Source organism: Sebastes fasciatus, chromosome 13 (genome assembly GCF_043250625.1).
Source record: "Sebastes fasciatus isolate fSebFas1 chromosome 13, fSebFas1.pri, whole genome shotgun sequence".
Lineage (NCBI taxonomy): Eukaryota > Metazoa > Chordata > Actinopteri > Perciformes > Sebastidae > Sebastes > Sebastes fasciatus.
In genome coordinates this window covers 10308299-10326948 of record NC_133807.1, presented here as the reverse complement: position 1 = coordinate 10326948, position 18650 = coordinate 10308299, and the positions used below count along the sequence as shown (strand labels likewise).

The 18650-nt window shown below is 40.0% G+C and overlaps 2 protein-coding genes across 4 annotated transcripts in view; one reads left to right on the top strand and one right to left on the bottom strand.

Annotated features, from left to right (window-relative positions):
- Window positions 1–1211: 1211 nt before the first annotated feature.
- On the bottom strand, window positions 1212–13732 carry ap5z1 (adaptor related protein complex 5 subunit zeta 1). Of its 3 annotated transcripts, none has more exons than XM_074655373.1 (18): window positions 13578–13732; window positions 9475–9612; window positions 8969–9149; window positions 7590–7740; window positions 7371–7483; window positions 7077–7251; window positions 6845–6991; window positions 5330–5470; window positions 5128–5165; window positions 4492–4654; window positions 4144–4322; window positions 3864–4006; window positions 3606–3724; window positions 2516–2643; window positions 2310–2407; window positions 2083–2215; window positions 1669–1883; window positions 1212–1578 (listed from the first exon to the last, which is right to left on the bottom strand). In XM_074655373.1, the coding sequence occupies exons 1-18, from the start codon at window positions 13616–13618 to the stop codon at window positions 1326–1328; spliced, it is 2556 nt and encodes an 851-aa protein (XP_074511474.1). In that variant the 5' UTR covers window positions 13619–13732; the 3' UTR covers window positions 1212–1325. The 3 variants fall into 3 exon arrangements, with proteins under 3 accessions (XP_074511474.1, XP_074511475.1, XP_074511476.1); XM_074655374.1 differs by having other exon boundaries at window positions 6845–6892; XM_074655375.1 differs by lacking the exon at window positions 6845–6991.
- Window positions 13733–17245: 3513 nt separating this feature from the next.
- Window positions 17246–18650, top strand: part of card11 (caspase recruitment domain family, member 11) — a 29938-nt gene continuing 28533 nt past the window's right edge. Inside the window, exon 1 of the mRNA XM_074655372.1 lies at window positions 17246–17483. The gene's annotated coding sequence lies outside the window, so the exon portion shown is untranslated. The remainder of the gene's footprint in view (window positions 17484–18650) is intronic.

Below are 18650 nucleotides of genomic sequence, written 5' to 3'. Positions count from 1 at the left end.
AGCCTTACACACTACATACTCAATCAGTATGTACTGCTTACTGCCTACTAAATTAATGATGAAGTATGCCACTAACAGGAGACTGTTCACACTGAAGTCAACTCAAGCAATAAGTCTTCTCCGCATCACGTGACTGTAACCGTTACCGGGCTGATCTACGGTTGAATGAAAACTGTTATCGTAAATGTAAATCAACATTACTTCTTTCACTCAATGTAATATTTTCCAGTATCATTTTAAAGGTGCAGTGTGTAGGATTTGGTGGCATCTAACAGTGTGTTTGCAGATTGCACCCAACATAAACTTCTCCCGTGTTCCAAGGGAGGAGGAGAACTGGCCGCCGCATAAACGCGTGTGGCCTCATCTAGAACCAGCTTTTGGTTTGTCCGTTTTGGGCTACTGTAGAAAGATGGCGGCTGGCTCCGTGAAGAGGAACCGCTCCCTCATAGTATGAATAGTATGAATAGTATGAATAGTATGTTAGTATGCGATTTCAAACACAGCCTTTGACTGCAGCCTGCAGACAGACTTAAAGTCATCATGGATTAGCTGGTGACACACGGATATGAATCAGTGACTGAAGACGAGACCTCTTTTATTCCAGATAAAGGTTGACTGTTGAGGATAACGGTTCTAAGTAGAACCGGCCCGATTTTGCTTCTGTTGTGATTTTTTCTTGAATCTGCCTCAAAATCAATTCTCATAATTTACTGTTATGTTATTTGAAATATGAAAAGTCTAATCTAGAGCTAATGTAACACTAACTGTATTCTGGGTCTTATGTTAAATTCACAAAGAATGTCAAGGCTGTACGCAGTGATTATCTTGTTTAGAGGACGATGATTGCCAGTTGTTTTGTTTCAGTATCCTTGAGCACTTTTCTATCAGCAACAGTGTTGAATAATTCCTAAAATCCTCGGAGGATGACACAATCAACACATTGGTATGTTGTACTTTTACAGTTTGTACTTCTTTAAGCACTGTATAGATCCCACTTGCAGGTTTCCCCTAACCTCTAGTAGCTAAACTGTTTTTGTTGTTACAGAAAAATCAGAGCACTTACTCAGGAAGTAAGCATTTATATATTTTTTTTAAATCAGATGATCTATTTTGTAAAATTGTATTTCCACTGTATTAAAGAAGAGACACTATATTACACTGGGAGGGGTCCGTGTATTTTGTGGATGCTGAAAATGCTTCATCACATCGAGTTTCAATCACAATAATGTCATTTATTTACAAAGATAATGTGCAACGATTCATTAGGATATGACGGAAAAGTGCGAATTCAAAATGATGATGTGGGTGTGCATGTCATGTGTGTATTACTGTGTGAGTGTGAGGTTGGTGAGGGCCCGCAGTTGCAGGGGCATGGCCACGTTGGTGTCTCTGTGCCACTGGGGTGTGGTGACGTGTGGAGGCGGGGTCAGGACGCTCTGAGCCACACCGGGGGCCTTCAGCAGCGACCACAACTCCTCGCCTCGCGTCACTATGGCAACAAGGTCCTCCTCATCGGAGCACCAGGCAACTGACCCGACTGTGGTTACCGTTCTTAGTTTGGAGAGGAACAGAGACACCCTAAAATAGAAATAAATACACAATTACATGACATTACATATGTCTGTATGAGTAACAAAAAATAATTTAAAAAAAATGTATGTCAGTCACCTGGGTATGAGGTCATGTGATCGGGACGCCAGCTTAGCCAGAGCGCTCATTAGAGTGGTGACGACTCTGGGGGCGGGGCAATCCGCTCCGGGTGGCGGCGCAGATGAAGTGATCTCAAACAGCACCGCCTCCAACGCCTCAAAACAGGAAGTGATGAGGCTCACGGAGCAGCGAGAGTCACATGGCACAGAGAGGTACTCTCCCAGCACCCACACCTGAAAAGTTCAATATTATCTCGGTGTCAGGTTTTGGCACATTTTATTGTTTGGTGTGATATTTTCAACACACAGGAAAGAATGCTGAGATTTGACAGAAGCTTGAGATTCGTACAGGATCCAAAACACACAGAAAAGGAAAAAGTATCATCCTTAAATCAGCATGATCCTCCTCTCTGCTGACACACAGTTTCATTACCACGTGTGTGTAGATTTCTTCTTTGCTGTAGACGTTGGCCGTGGTTCCGGCGAACTCCAGCAGCTCGTGAGACTGGTCCACCACCAGAGACGTGTGGAGTTTGCACAACCTCAGCAGGTGGCTGCTGAACACCCTGCAGAAACAGAGAGAGACAGAGGGATGAGATCAGGGTGAAGATACGCAGCAGAGTAACACTTTAGTTCCACTGTGTGTGTGTTCGGGTATACCTGTGTATCTCCTTATTGTATTTGGGGATGTTGAGGAGAAGGCTGCTTCTCTCCAGCATCACCAGAATCAAGTGGGCTAAAAGCTTCTCATCAGCTACCTAGAAAACAGACACACACATTAGATTGTTTTTACAAGCTGAAACTAAACATCCAGTGTTCTGATGTGCAGTTGTGATGAATTTATAAAGAACGTTTAATCTCTTCACCGTAATGACCGTATTGAAAAAAATGTGCAACAGCACGGGGACCGTCTGGGCACACTGGACAACTCGCGGCCAATCGGCGGTCTCAGCTAGCAGCTCGTGGAGTGTGCTCAGTCGGTCAATTGTGTCACCTGTGGAGGGAGAAAGAAGTGATTCAACTAGATCATGTTTTTCGAGCTACTGGTCGTAACGATAGACAGTCTTAATAACCGACGTCAACATTTCTTGAGAATTGAAATACACTACATTATGTCGAAGCTAATTTACATCAAATGCATGCAAATTATTATATTCACTGTGGCATGAATAAAAACTGCTAATAAAACACATTTTTAAAGCACGGTCTTTAAAGGAATAATTCTGTATTTTAGGAAATACGCTTATTTGCTTTCGAGCTGATAATTAGATGAGAAGATGTACAGTAAATATGAAGCTACAACCAGCAGCTGGTTAGCCTAGCTTAGCATAAAGAGGGTGAAACAGCTAGTTTGGTTTTGCCCAAAGGTAACAAAATTTGCCTACAGGCACCTCTAAAGATAATTGATTAAAGGTGATGAATCTGATATCCAGAGCATCAATATAGCAGCAAACAACTATTAACTATGTAAAGATATAGAGGAGTAATGTCTACCTGAGCAGAGAATGAAGTCACTGACCCTCTGTGTGTGTTGTAATCCAAGCTTCCGTGCTTTGTTGACATAGGAGGCCCAGGAGCGTGTGCCTTTTAGTGCATGTTCGTGCATGTGAGCGTGCACCACTGACTAGTTCACGGCCACTGCTCTGCACTGCTCTCATACTGTGGTTACAGCTGATAACGCCGTCCCGACTGACGGCGCCATTGTGAAAGTGTAGCACCCACCCTCCGGTTCCCCCTCAGGTAAACACTGTTAGCTCTGTCAGCAGTGTTGCTGTTGTTAACACGGTTAGCACTGTTAGCTGCGAGCTGCCGGCTCAGCCGTCGCCATGTTGAGAACCGTGTGGAGGCAATGAAATAGAAATGCTCCCAATCTTTTATTCCCGTTTTATCGGGAAAGCAAATAAGCGTATTTACCAAAATGTCAAGCCATTCCTTTAATTGTGTGACTGTGATTACCTGAGCCCGCTTCCCCTCGAAGCAGGAAGAGGAAAAGTCCTCGGAAAGATTGGCTTCGAAATGCATCAAGTGACAGGAGGCCGCGTCCTCCTGGCTCGGAGATGGGCAAAGAAGTTGACCTGCAGCACGCACACACACACACACACACACACACACACACACACACACACAAACCCAGTAGGATGGTGGTAAAAAACATGAACAGTCAAATCAGTCTAGTAGGCAGTTTGGAATTTTTTTTTGGACAGTTTTGCTGACCTGACTTGCAGAACCAGTGTGGCAGAGAGACAGGGCAGGTCCAGCAGAGTGTGGAGAAGCTCCACTGCAGTTCCAGCTGTCACCAGAGAGGGCAGGAGATCCACAAAGTCATCCACCACCGCTGGGCTGTCCCACGCTAGGAACTACAGAGACAGACAGAAAGAAAGAAGGAGAGCAGAAAGCTTGTTAATCCCTCACTTAGTATAACATGTACGTTTCACTAGCCTACAGCAGGTATGTGTAGAGTATACAACAGTCAAAATGATCTCTGTATTTTCACCTTCAGCAGGTTTGGGAAGGAGTGGGTGTACTGTGGGACTCGGAGCTGCAGGCTCTCGAGGTTCAGTCGAAGGAAGCGTAGGAGCTCATGTGCCAGGAAGTGGTCGTTGAACAGCTCGGCAGGGAATCGGTCAAACACCAGCTTCCACACGCTCTCACAATCCACTGCAGCCATCTCGCCTGGATAGGTTCAAGGACACGGTTTTAGAAATTCAAACACTTTCGTGAATCCCGCTACCGAACTGTCAGTGTGTAAGAACTTCTATGCATGAATCCTTATGCTTGTGTACATGTGGGGTTTGGAGAAAGAGAGAAACGTATGTGATGTTGAGCACATGTGTATACACACCGTGGTTGAGGTAGAACTGAGCTATGGGCAGCAGGACTCTGGCAAACGACAGTTCTGAGCTGAGCCGTCCAAAGAGCGCCTTGATGCACGGGAACGTCCGGTAGACCAGCGAGGCGTCCTCTTCACACACACAGTCCAGGATACACACCGCCTCCACCAGGCACTGAGAGAGGAAACAGGACAGACACAATAAGGGCACCAGTATAAAATCTGGTTTACAAGAAAAACAGGAGTGCTGTGGTTTACTTTTTTTTTCCTGTGTCGATCTTCCTTCAAGAAGTCTCATCTGTTTTTTTCTATTTCTACTGAATGTTTCTGGTTAGAAGTTTCCTACATTTTCCACAATGCTCTCAGATAAATGACATGAATTTGTATTAAGCTGTTACATGTGTAGGTGTACAGTGAATTAGTAACAGCATTGGAACAGAAAAGACAGCAACATTTTCCCCTAAATTAAGAAAGTGCTCTTTACTACTGACGGTTATTAACGCTCACGTACTATATATAGTGGACAGGACTAAAAGGACATGTGGGATGCTGCTGTGGAGGCTTGTTTGTACTAGAAAATGAACCAGTATTTGTGTATGAATGTACGATATGTTTCCAATAGTGCTAATAAATGATAAACGGGCTCACCGCTTTCTGCAGGTCGGCATCTGTCCTTTTGTGTGCCTCTGAAGCAAAGAGAAGAATACACATCACAACTGGGCACACGTACGCACAGTAAAATATGATGTACAGAAACAAAAGAATAGAAGACAATCTTCAAAATCTGGATTTACAACTACACAACTTACTTTTCTTTTTGCACACACTGCACAGTTCAAAAAACACTCACTGCGATCGCTCTGTTCGATGAGGCGTTGGCAGTACTGGAAAGCCTTCTCTCTCAGACGCTCCTTTGGAGGCAGCAGTCGGCTGGAGGAGGAAGTTGCTGAAAGCATTGAAACTACCGATCCGTCCACCTCCGATCGGTCATCTGCAACACGGGAAGTCAGGAATGAGACTCAAAACCGTCTGAAAGAAATACTGCTACTAAATTCCGCATGATGTATTCTCAAACTGCTTGTTACCAAATCAGAACAGAGAGCAGCAGTTATAATGATTGGAAAGGTTTTTGTTTTACGGAGAGATCACGACCAATGCCTCGATTTATAGAAAAGAAAAACTTCAAATCAAGAGGAACTTCTCATTTTAGCCACCAGAAGCAACAAAGATGATGATCTGCAACTACGTGATTTAGTTTTGTAATGTAAACAGAAACTTTGTTGTTGTACAAGAAATCTCCAGCGGGCACCTTAAATCTGCAGTCGGTAACTTTGAGCAAATATGATATCAAAATATTTTTATAAAACTGTCACTATATCCTGACAGTGGTGCATGAGACAGGTAATCTGTGATAAAGAAACATGATCCTCTGTGTCCTCCTGTGCTCATAATGGCATTTGTAAGATTTCCCAGAACCAATCAAAGCCGAGCAGTCAAAGGCCAGGACACACTAAGTCGTCGCCTAACATTGCCTTTGTCTTGTCCTATATTACGGTTCAAAATATATCGATATACCTTAAAAAGACGATCCAGCCCTATCAGGATATAGTAACAGTTGTATAAAAATAACTTTTTATCATATTTGCTCAAAGTTACCGACTGCAGCTTTAAACTTTAAGAAGCTTTAAGATAAGCTTGTTGTTGACGTTTACAGAGTTCATTAGAAAGGTTTAGAGACAGTTAGGTTAACCATTCATACAATCACATCCCTTTAGAAAGATGAAAACATAACTGTTGGAAACATAACATAGCATAGAAGAAGGTCCAAGCTTAGAAAAAGCCCCAAGCCGTTCAGTGAAATCAACCAGAATTAATATATTAGATATAGATATTTCTATGGATACAATGCACTTTGATCGAATTAGGCTTGAAGACCACTAACATCAATTCACAGAAGAGCAAACAATCAAACTCATAAAAGGCAGAATCTGGTTTGCTCCTCAGACTATACACTCACCACAAGCAACATGTACTGTAGCTCTATGGCGAATGTATATTTAGTAATATCAATGAATATCTGAATGTGGCCACTGTCAGAGCAGTTTATTATTGATTCATTCATGATTACAAACTCAGGAGGAGATTAAAGGAAGGGTAAAAGGTGCACCCACCAGTGAAAGAGAAGTTAAGAAGTCACAGATCAGGATATCTGGTGAGACGGTTTGTTAGATCAAGCGTGATTCATGATCATGTCAGATGTTGTGAGTCCGTGCCGCCCCGAAGTTAAGATGTAAGAGTTGAGCTTATTTACAGCTTCTTAGAAGCAGACGCATGCAGGGAAGGTCCACAAACTCACGTGTCTTACCATTAGAAAAGGAGTGGGAGAGGGAGAGGCTGAGCTGCAGCCTGTTTGCTGGAGACGATGAAAACACAGAGCAGGTCATCTGAGACGGCTGATATGAATGAGCTGCAGCCTTCATGGTTGATACTTTGAGGCTGATGTTCCTTGTAGCTATGACATGAAGCAATGAGGCTCTCTAGCATGGGAAGGCAAAAGGTTGTGTTTTTTTTTTTTTTTTTTGGTGGGATGCTCATACCAGTGTCAGCTGCGCTGTTGCCGTTGGAAACAGAGTGGTAGGTGAGGAGCCAGTGGCGAAGCATGGAAAAGGAGTAGACGTTCATCCATTGGTCCTCAGTGAAGCCCTGGCCCACACACAGCACGGTGAAGAAATCCCCCGACACCGTCCCATCCAGCTCTGCTATCGGCACCGGCTGAGAGAAAACACAAATATAAAAAGATAACAATAAAGCTTGACGAAAAAAAACCTGAAAAGAAAAAGAAAGTAATGTCTATGTCTTCTCCACGTTTTATATCAGTGAAAGTGGATTACCTGACGTGACCTGGGCCCTGTGAAGAATCCTCCTGAGGAAGCGCCGCCTCCTTGAGTGATGCTAGCATAACGCAACCAATCGACAAGCTTTTTACTCAGGAGGGTCACGTGATCTGTAAGTCAGGTGGAGAGAAGGACAAAGGATGCTGCTTTATGTGATCACTGATTAGATGTCTATTTTAACTCTGTATTTTAGCTTTAAACTTTGCCACACTCCACCTTCAGTGAGGCAGTCTGGGCTGTGTGTGAGGACGGTGTTGAGGATCGGCAGGGTCTGTATGAGCGAGCTGGTTGGCCCCTCTGATTGTCGGCTTTCCAGACTGCGAAGGAGCTGAGCGCAGATAGACGACAGGTCAGCCCTGGATGCAGCCTGTTGGGGTTTAAGTATGCGAGAGACAGTGTTCAGGTCATCTGAAAACAAAACAAGCTCCTTTATGTGTTAATATGTCACTATGAAGCTGAATCCATGACTAGTGCGGGTGTGTCTCCATGCATTCTCACTGGAAAACATCGGGACGGTCCGCACACTGTAGCTCCCTTTAAGTGCAATTTATTGGCAAATCTTAGTGACGTTTTTGTGATGAGTATTTGTTATGGAATTGTTTAAATCATCAAATCACTTTCGGTATATATTTCATGTGTACGTGATCAGTATTGTGATGTGGATGCCTCGCCTGTGATGAGCTGGACTTTTCACTATAAGTGATATTGGGGTCTTTTTTACATGATATGATGGCCATTTTCTATGATTTGTATTTGCATACTGTAAAGTGATATAGTGATAATTATGTAGACACTGACTCCAGTTATAGATGCTGTTCCCTCCCTGATTTTATATCCATGGGCTCTTGTGTATAGATTCCTGCTCCTATATATGTTTGAGGTACATCCTTATTTTTTTAATATAGAGGCGCCTTTATTTAATTCTAGCCATATAGAAAGTATTAAAGCCATGTGCTTGAGGTTATTCTGATGAGCTGAGAGGTAATCACCTATATTATTAATTGATAAATGTTTATGTATGAAATTTTGTATATATTGTTGTAAATTATGTATATATGTGTTTTTCTTAATATACATGTAACATTACGTTTGATTATATGTGGCATACTTGGGTCACTGGCGGTATCATGTAACTATCATGTGACCAGAGCGTTTGCCTTTAAGATGGCATCTCTGTGTAGATTAAATTAGTCTGAAGAAGAGCATCTGCTCGAAAAGTCACTACGATGTGTCGATAAATTGCACTTATAGGGAGCTACAGTGTGCGGACCTTCGTCTACGTTTTTCATTGCTGTCTTCCACTGGTCCAGCACCGGCCTACTATGGTTTTGGATGTGCGTGACCACCTAACATTCTATGTATTCTCAATGGCAACAAACAGTTTTCTTACAAAATTCTTTACCTTAACACACACAAAAACCCTCTGGTACGTTTTTACTCTTGTAACTTATACAACTCTTTCGTTGTTGAAGGATTTTCACAAAATCAACATCATGTTGTCTGATTAGACACCAACGATTTAAGGTCTAAACCATCTAAACCATCTCAAAATAAATATGACTGAAGCCGGACATGACGTATGCATTACTGCTCACCTGTGAGAGCAGCAGTGCAGCAGCATGGCTGTTCAGTTGACTGATGTTCTCCTGGTTGTAGTTCACATCCTGACCAGAGAGGGGCAGTGTCTCTCTGAGCACAGCTGAGCTCAGCACCTGAAACTGCTCCGCTGGTGAGGAGAGGAGCGATTGAAGCCTCTTCTGAAGCTCTGGAGGCAACCTTTTGGTCGATGACAACAGAGGAGACATATGGCAGAAATGTTGTGAATAAAAGCTCACACTGAATATTAAAGAATTTGGAGAAGAATAGAAGAAAATTGATGACTGGGAAGGTGAAGCTCAACATTGTGTGTTTGTGCTTGCTGTATGAAAGAGCAGGTGAGATCACCACAGACAGTAAATGGGGGTTCAGAGGAAAGAGATAGAGAGGGAGGATGAGGGAAGGATTTGAATAATGATGGAGCACACTGAAAGGAATGGGGACAGGAAGTGACTGAACAGAGGGTCGTGTATGGTGTATGGTGGGTGTGGTTTGGAGCTCTTACATCCGGGTGTACTTGTTGGCAGAGAGGATGAGGTGCAGCCTCTGCAGGGAGTCCACAGTCTCATGACCGAGCTCCTTCCCCTGGAGCAGCTTGCCTAATCGGCTGTGAAACTTCTGCAGCTCAGGCTCCTGGATCTCTCTAGAAATGACACACAGAGCACCTGGATTTGTCTCTGAAGTCCTTCGACACTTATTATACTAAAACATTTTGCCACCTGATCAATTTTGACACAATATTTGCTACACCAAAATCTGTGAACCGCAGAGCAGCTCGCATTTATTTTCCACAAAGGTTTTCATGTGTGGACTCAGCAGAGAGCCAGCAACACATGAGGTCACTATTCCTGATGGCTGTAGTCAGAAAATGTAACCCCACTGTACCTTTTTCAGGTTCAGATTCAGACAACTTTATTGATCCCAAGAAGGGCAATTCAATTCACAGCTTACCCCACAAACACACAGACAACATCCAGACAACCATCCAAAACGTTACGTCAATCACAGACCAGTAGAACTGAGACACAGAGGTCGGTGAAGGACAGCAAATAAGTTAATAAAATATAATAAATAGCAATAAAATAGATAAGAGAAAACAAATAGATAATAAATAGACATTGTTAAATGATTATCATGTAAAGGGAACTGTCAATAAAAGTCTCACATGAAATGACTACCGTCTGAGTTTAATAACCTGATAACAGAAGGAATAAAAGAGTTGATGTAATGCTTAGTTCTCCTCAGAGGAGCCTGATAACGGCGGCCTGAAGGCATCAATGAGAAGTCATGAGACAGAACATGAAGAGGTTGGCTGATAATATTCTTTGCCTTCTTTACCAGCTGATTCTCCCAGAGGGAACACAGGTCTCTTTGTTGGACTCCAGCAATCTTGGAGCAAACCTTAACAATGCTTTACAGGCTGTTCTTGTCCTTAATGGTTAAGCCACTGAACCAACAAATAAAAGAAAAGGTTAAAAGACTTTTGATAAAAGAACAATAAAAGTTACTTAAGATCCTCTCACTGACATTAAAAGAGTTAATCTTCCTCAATAAATAGATTATATACCTGTGTAATAAATGAGTCAAACACCAAATAATAGATCACAATATGTGACAGAAAACACACAAAAATAAATTGTTAAAAAAACATAAATGTATTTAAATATTTTTTACTTCAAAGATATATTCACAAAACTCTAAAAGAAAAGCAAAAGATAGGTACACTCGTGTTGCTGGCTCTCAGCAACTCTCAACAATCCCAACAACTTTCAGCAACCCTCAACAACTCAGCAACTCTCAACAATTTCAACAACTCTCAGCAACTCTCAGCAATCTCAACAACTCTCAGCAACTCACAACAACTCTCAACAACTCTCAGCAACTCTCAGCAATCTCAACAACTCTCAGCAACTCTCAGCAACTCTCAACAATCTCAACAACTCTCAGCAACTCTCAGCAATCTCAACAACTCTCAACAACTCTCGGCAACTCTCAACAACTCTCAACAACTCTCAACAACTCTCGGCAACTTTCAGCAACTCTCAACAATCTCAACAACTCTCAGAAACTCTCAACAACTCTCAACAACTCTCAGCAATCTCAACAATCTCAACAACTCTCAACAACTCTCAACAACTCTCAGCAACTCTCAACAATCTCAACAACTCTCAGCAACTCTCAGCAATCTCAGCAACTCTCAACAACTCAGCAACTCTCAACAACTCTCAACAACTCTCAGCAATCTCAACAACTCTCAGCAACTCTCAGCAACTCTCAACAACTCTCAGCAATCTCAACAACTCTCAGCAACACTCAACAACTCTCAGCAACTCTCAACAACTCAACAATCTCAGCAACTCTCAACAACTCTCAACAACTCTGAACAATCTCAGCAACTCTCAGCAACTCCCAGCAACTCTCAGCAACTCCCAGCAACTCCCAGCAACTCTCAACAACTCTCAGCAACTCTCAGCAACTCTCAACAATCTCAACAACTCTCAGCAACTCTCAGCAACTCTCAACAATCTCAACAACTCTCAGCAACTCTCAACAATCTCAACAACTCTCAACAACTCTTCAACAACTCTCAACAACTCTCAGCAACTCTCAGCAACTCTCAGCAACACTCAACAACTCTCAACAACTCTCAGCAACTCTCAGCAACTCTCAGCAATCTCAACAACTCTCAACAATCTCAGCAACTCTCAGCAATCTCAACAACTCTCAACAATCTCAACAACTCTCAACAACTCTCAGCAACTCTCAACAACTCTCAGCAACTCTCAACAACTCTCAGCAACTCTCAACAATCTCAACAACTCAACAACTCTAAACAACTCTCAGCAACTCTCAACAACTCTCAACAATCTCAACAACTCTCAACAATCTCAACAACTCTCAACAACTCTTCAACAACTCTCAACAACTCTCAACTCTCAGCAACTCTCAACAACTCTCAACAATCTCAGCAACTCTCAGCAACTCTCAGCAATCTCAACAACTCTCAACAATCTCAACAACTCTCAACAACTCTCAGCAACTCTCAACAACTCTCAACAACTCTCAGCAACACTCAACAACTCTCAACAATCTCAGCAACTCTCAACAACTCTCAACAATCTCAGCAACTCTCAACAACTCTCAGCAACTCCCAGCAACTCCCAGCAACTCTCAACAACTCTCAGCAATCTCAACAACTCTCAGCAACACTCAACAACTCTCAGCAACTCTCAACAACTCTCAGCAACTCTCAACAACTCTCAGCAACACTCAACAACTCTCAACAACTCTCAGCAACTCTCAGCAATCTCAACAACTCTCAACAATCTCAGCAACTCTCAGCAATCTCAACAACTCTCAACAATCTCAACAACTCTCAACAACTCTCAGCAACTCTCAGCAACTCTCAACAACTCTCAGCAACTCTCAGCAATCTCAACAACTCTCAACAATCTCAGCAACTCTCAGCAATCTCAACAACTCTCAACAATCTCAACAACTCTCAACAACTCTCAGCAACTCTCAACAACTCTCAGCAACTCTCAACAACTCTCAGCAACACTCAACAACTCTCAGCAACTCTCAACAACTCTCAACAATCTCAGCAACTCTCAACAACTCTCAACAATCTCAGCAACTCTCAACAACTCTCAGCAACTCCCAGCAACTCCCAGCAACTCTCAGCAACTCTCAACAACTCTCAGCAATCTCAACAACTCTCAGCAACACTCAACAACTCTCAGCAACTCTCAACAACTCTCAGCAACTCTCAACAACTCTCAGCAACACTCAACAACTCTCAACAACTCTCAGCAACTCTCAGCAATCTCAACAACTCTCAACAATCTCAGCAACTCTCAGCAACTCTCAGCAATCTCAACAACTCTCAACAATCTCAGCAACTCTCAACAACTCTCAACAATCTCAGCAACTCTCAACAACTCTCAGCAACTCCCAGCAACTCTCAACAACTCTCAGCAATCTCAACAACTCTCAGCAACACTCAACAACTCTCAGCAACTCTCAACAACTCTCAGCAACTCTCAACAACTCTCAGCAACACTCAACAACTCTCAACAACTCTCAGCAACTCTCAGCAATCTCAACAACTCTCAACAATCTCAGCAACTCTCAGCAATCTCAACAACTCTCAACAATCTCAACAACTCTCAACAACTCTCAGCAACTCTCAGCAACTCTCAACAACTCTCAACAACTCTCAGCAACTCTCAGCAATCTCAACAACTCTCAACAATCTCAGCAACTCTCAGCAATCTCAACAACTCTCAACAATCTCAACAACTCTTTTAAACTGAACACTTCTTTGACATTTTACAGTAAATAAAGTTGCATTACTAAAAACACAACAGGTGGTAACATGTAAACACCTGTTATCAGTCCTACGGACTATAGACAGCTGTGAGAGTGACGCTGAATGAAGGTAAACATTAAGAGTTGAGTAACATAACAGAGCAGTGAGCTTCTGACAGGCTAGCTAGCTTTAGCATTGTTAGCTCAGCAGAGGAAATGCTGACACGGTGTGTTCTTTAAATACATCCGAGGAGCAAACCAGCTGACGAGGAAGTTTTTCTTTCATGTGTTTCTTACCTCGCTTGTTTAATTAAGCTCTCTGAGCTGTGAGAGTACATTATGATGAGAGAAAGTCGGGCATTCCCCCTCTCTGCTATTTCTGTCTGCAGCGGAAGGTAAACAGTGCGGTCGCTAATCAAGTCCTGACTGGAATCACATGACCGTCACTTTAGTTCCGCCTTCACTACGGAGACGTTATAGAGTAACTCACACTTACTATAATACTGTACGCCATAAACTGTTGCGCATAAAACCATAATCTCCAGTCGATGATTATATTTGGCTAACAACCAGTAAAATATATATATATATATTATTACTATTTATATTATTATTACTATATATATATTTTTTACAATTATTTAAGTATGGATTATTAGTACTTGGTTAAAGATTGTGTATTTATCATGTTATGTTAAAATTCAATCAAAATATTGAACTAAATTATTAAAAATAAAACATAAAATAATGAGATAAAAATAATATAGTATATATATATATATATATATATATATATACAATATATTATTAGAAATACCTGTTTTTTCACTTTAAAGCTAGGCTACTTCATATTAGTTACTTCAAATGTCTGTTTCACATTTGTACTTATTTTTCTTCATCCATTTAATTGTCTAAAAATGTAGTTAAACACTTGCATTTTACTGTTATACAAATTATCCCCCAGTTTGCATTTTTTTTTTCATTCCATGAGGATCAATCAGAAATAAACCTGTATTTTACAGCTGGTGGTTTAGTATGTCTACCCTCACTGATACCTGGAGGAATAACACCTATAATTTACAGGTGTTCCTCCTACACTCAGTTTTACAAAGGTTACTAAAACGTGACGTGTAGTAGAATACAATACTACAAATACTTTCCTATATTCCAAGAAATCATTTGCCTGTTGTGTTGATCTACCATGCAGCTGAAGGAGTAAACAATGATGTTAGATGAAAACCCTGAGAGACAAGAAATATACTGACCGATAATAAAACTTATAAACTATAAGTCCCTATATGTGACTGAATGAATATAGGCTATACCTTCATCCTATAGTAGTAGATTACCTGCTGCCAGACGCAGAGCGCACAGTGAGAGCAGACAGACAGACAGACAGAGAGACAGAGAGACAGGTCACAGAGGCTCTTCCTCACCTATTTGAGCTGCACTCAACTTGTTATTTCCATCTGATACATACAACATAAAATAATGAGATAAAAAAAATAATATATATGATATATATATATATATATAAATATATATATATATATCCAATATATTATTAGAAATACCTGTTTTTTTCACTTTAAAGCTAGGCTACTTCATATTAGTTACTTCAAATGTCTGTTTCACATTTGTACTTATTTTTCTTCATCCATTTAATTGTCTAAAAATGTAGTTAAACACTTGCATTTTACTGTTATACAAATTATCCCCCAGGCTGCATTATTCTTTTCATTCCAGGAGGATCAATCAGAAATAAACCTGTATTTTACAGCTAGTGGTTTAGTATGTCTACCCTCACTGATACCTGGAGGAATAACACCTATAATTTACAGGTGTTCCTTCTACACCCGGTTTTACAAAGGTTACTAAAACACTACAGAAACAGGCTGTTTTTAGGCAATTTATACTTAAATGCACTCTTTAGGTAATTGCACTTTACTATTTCCATTCTTGATACCTTATAATTCTATATTTCATATATAATATTATGCAGATTACTCAATGTTTACTCCTTATCTTATCCCCACACTTTGTAGATAAAAAAAATAAAATAAAGTCTCAAGTCTCAAATCTCAATCCACCACTGAATGGTAGCCAATCCGATTTTTACTTATGTAAAAAGTAAGTAAGTAAGTATTTTTTGTAAAGTACACACATATTGGAAAGAAAATGTAGACTAAAAATATTAAAAGTAAAGTACTCATTATGCAGAATGACAATGTATTTTTTTTTTACTTAGCAATACTACTATACAAAAAGAATTCATTGCATTTAAAGTGCTGTATTGAAAATGTCACTTAGCCTCAGTACAAGTAGGCTACATAAGTAATATCAAGCAATTAAATGCACTTGAAGTAATTAAAGTAAAAGTACTAATAATTCAGAAAAATGTCCTAGTGATTGTCATAATATTATAGCCTATATCAAATACAGGATTAGGCTGATATTAATAATGCATTAATGTATAAACAGGATTTTTGTTGATGTTGTTCTATAATAATCTATAACAGTGCACCATATTTTATAAGCTCGTCGTGTGTTTTCTATGTAAAACTACAGCTGTCAGATAGATGGAGTAAAAAGGTAAAATATAGAATGGAAATACAGACGTGAAGTATAGGCTACAATACTACAAATACTTTCCTATATTCTAAGAAATCATCTGCCTGTTGTGTTGATATACCATGCAGCTGAAGGACTAAACAATGATGTTAGATGAAAACCCTGAAAGACAAGAAATATACTGACCGATTATAAACTTATAAACTAAGTCCCAGTAAAATAACAGTAAAGAACTGGCAGCAGGGTTGCCTTTATGTTACTGTAAAATTAACATTATTATACTGTTGCTGAAATGTACAGCTTTGTACTGTTAATGAAAATTACAGTTTGAACTGTTTGTTTTTTATTAATTTCACAGTATTTTACAGTTAATTTACTGTTTAAAGATACATTATATAGCTGTTTTTCACCTTTATTTTACATTATCTTACTGATTTGTTTCAATGCACTATTTAGGTTGTATTTTTTACATACATTTTAATAAACATTATTTTTTGCCTATATGAATAGACTTAGCAGGTTACAGACATAGGGATAGTCACACTAAATACAATTAAAGGCACTTGTTAGGAAAAAGGCTATAATAGACTTGTTGACACTTTTCCCAAAATGTCTGTCTATAGCTGGCTACAAGCACAGAATGCAAACCAGAACAACATGTGAGTGAAGAACAATAAAGCTAATTCACTGATTTTACAACCATGTACAATGTACAAGCCTCACATGAGCAGATCAGGTCCCAGAATTAAACAAATACTGCATGAAACTGTTACTGATGATACTTTAGACAGTTGATCAGCAGTAAAGTGCTGTTTTTTTAAGAATGCATTATAGTTCAGTTAAAAAACGTCCTATGAGCGTAATTTAACAGGTTTTCTTTTGTATTAACAGTAAAGCACTGTTTTTAGCAATAACAGGTTAATACTGTTGAAATCCTGCTGTAAATTAACAGCAATTGTTTACAGTGTACAGCTGTCAGACAGATGGAGCGTATAATGGAAATACTGACGTCAAGCTACAATACTACAAATACTTTCCTATATTCCAAGAAATCATTTGCCTGTTGTGTTGATCTACCATGCAGCTGAAGGAGTAAACAATGATGTTAGATGAAAAACCCTGAGAGACAAGAAATATACTGACCGATTATAAACTTATAAACTTAAAAGTCTCTATGTGACTGAATGGATATAGGCTCTACCTTCATCCTACAGTAGTAGTCTACCTGCTGCCAGACGCAGAGCGCACAGTGAGAGCAGACAGAGAGAGACAGAGAGAGACAGGTCACAGAGGCTCTTCCTCACCTCTTTGCGCTGCACTCAACTTGTTATTTCCATCTGAGCTCACACCGCCCACCTCCGCTCTCTCTCTCTCTCTCTCTCTCTCTCTCTCTCTCTCTCTGTCTATGTCTCTCTGTCTCTCACACGGTGCGCCCATGCGCTCCTCACACCTCAAAGATCTACTTTAAAAGTCACCTCTCTTTTGGATAAATGGAGACAACCTGAGCCTCTGCGATTAATGCTGGACCAACCGGTTTAAACTAACAAACAAACAAACAAGAAAAGAACAACAAAAGCTACACCTTGGCTAAGTTTCCCTTCCATTCTTTGGACAACATAAACCGCATCTCAGGTAAGGCACAAATAACTCCAATCACATTTACGCGTAAAAGTGAAGTGTTGATCAGTTCAGAAATCAAGAAATATGTTAGAAAAGTGACCGAACAGGCTTGTAATCTTGCGTCAGATTGAATGGAAAAAAAGCGAGAAGCCGAGAAGTGATATCAGCTACACACCCGGTTATCACCGCAGTGGAGACAACCTGCTGTCACGGTGTCTGTCATCTACAGGAATAGAGTGTACTACTACACTGTAAACAATTGCTGTTAATTTACAGCAGGATTTCAACAGTATTAACCTGTTATTGCTAAAAACAGTGCTTTACTGTTAATACAAAAGAAAACCTGTTAAATTACGCTCATAGCCGTTTTTTAACTGAACTATAATGCATTCTTAAAAAACAGCACTTTACTGCTGATCAACTGTCTAAAGTATCATCAGTAACAGTTTCATGCAGTATTTTTTTAATTCGGGACTTGATCTGCACATGTGAGGCTTGTACATTGTACATAATTGTAAAATCAGTGAATTAGCTTTATTGTTCTTCACTCACATGTTGTTATGGTTTGCATTCTGTGCTTGTAGCCAGATGTAGAGAGACATTTTGGGAAAAGTTTCAACAAGTCTATTATAGCCTTTTTTCCCAACAAGTGCCTTTAATTGTATTTAGTGTGACTATCCCTATGTCTGTAACCTGCTAAGTCTATTCATCTAGGCAAAAAATAATGTTTATTAAAATGTATGTAAAAAATACAACCTAAATAGTGCATTAAAACAAATCAGTAAGATAATGTAAAAGAAAGGTGAAAAACAGCTATATAATGTATCTTTAAACTGTAAATTAACTGTAAAATACTGTGAAATTAATAATAAAAAAAAAACAGTTCAAACAGTATTTTTCATTAACAGTACAAAGCTGTAAATTTCAGAGACAGTATAATAATGTTAATTTACAGTAACTTAAAGGCAACCCTGCTGCCAGTTCTTTACTGTTATTGTACTGGGAAATCCTTAACAGTGTAGTAATACACGTGTTTTAAGGATGTTATTATAGCAGCAAAAACATTAAAGACAAACAAAACATAGAATAAGAAATGAAAAGCAATAAAATAGTCAAATTGAATATAAGTAAGAACATATAGGGTGAATTAGCCTAATGTGGGACATTTTTTGCATTTCA

What these genes read in the sequence shown, in the direction of transcription:
- ap5z1 (XM_074655373.1), bottom strand. Translation starts at nt 13,618, where the DNA reads ATGTACTCTCACAGCTCAGAGAGCTTAATTAAACAAGCGAG. An exon ending in CAGGGCCCAGGTCACGTCAG is followed by an intron (nt 7,252 to 7,370) that starts GTAATCCACTTT and finishes GTTTTCTCTCAG; the next exon opens with CCGGTGCCGATAGCAGAGCT. An exon ending in TACAATAAGGAGATACACAG is followed by an intron (nt 2,216 to 2,309) that starts GTATACCCGAAC and finishes CTGTTTCTGCAG; the next exon opens with GGTGTTCAGCAGCCACCTGC.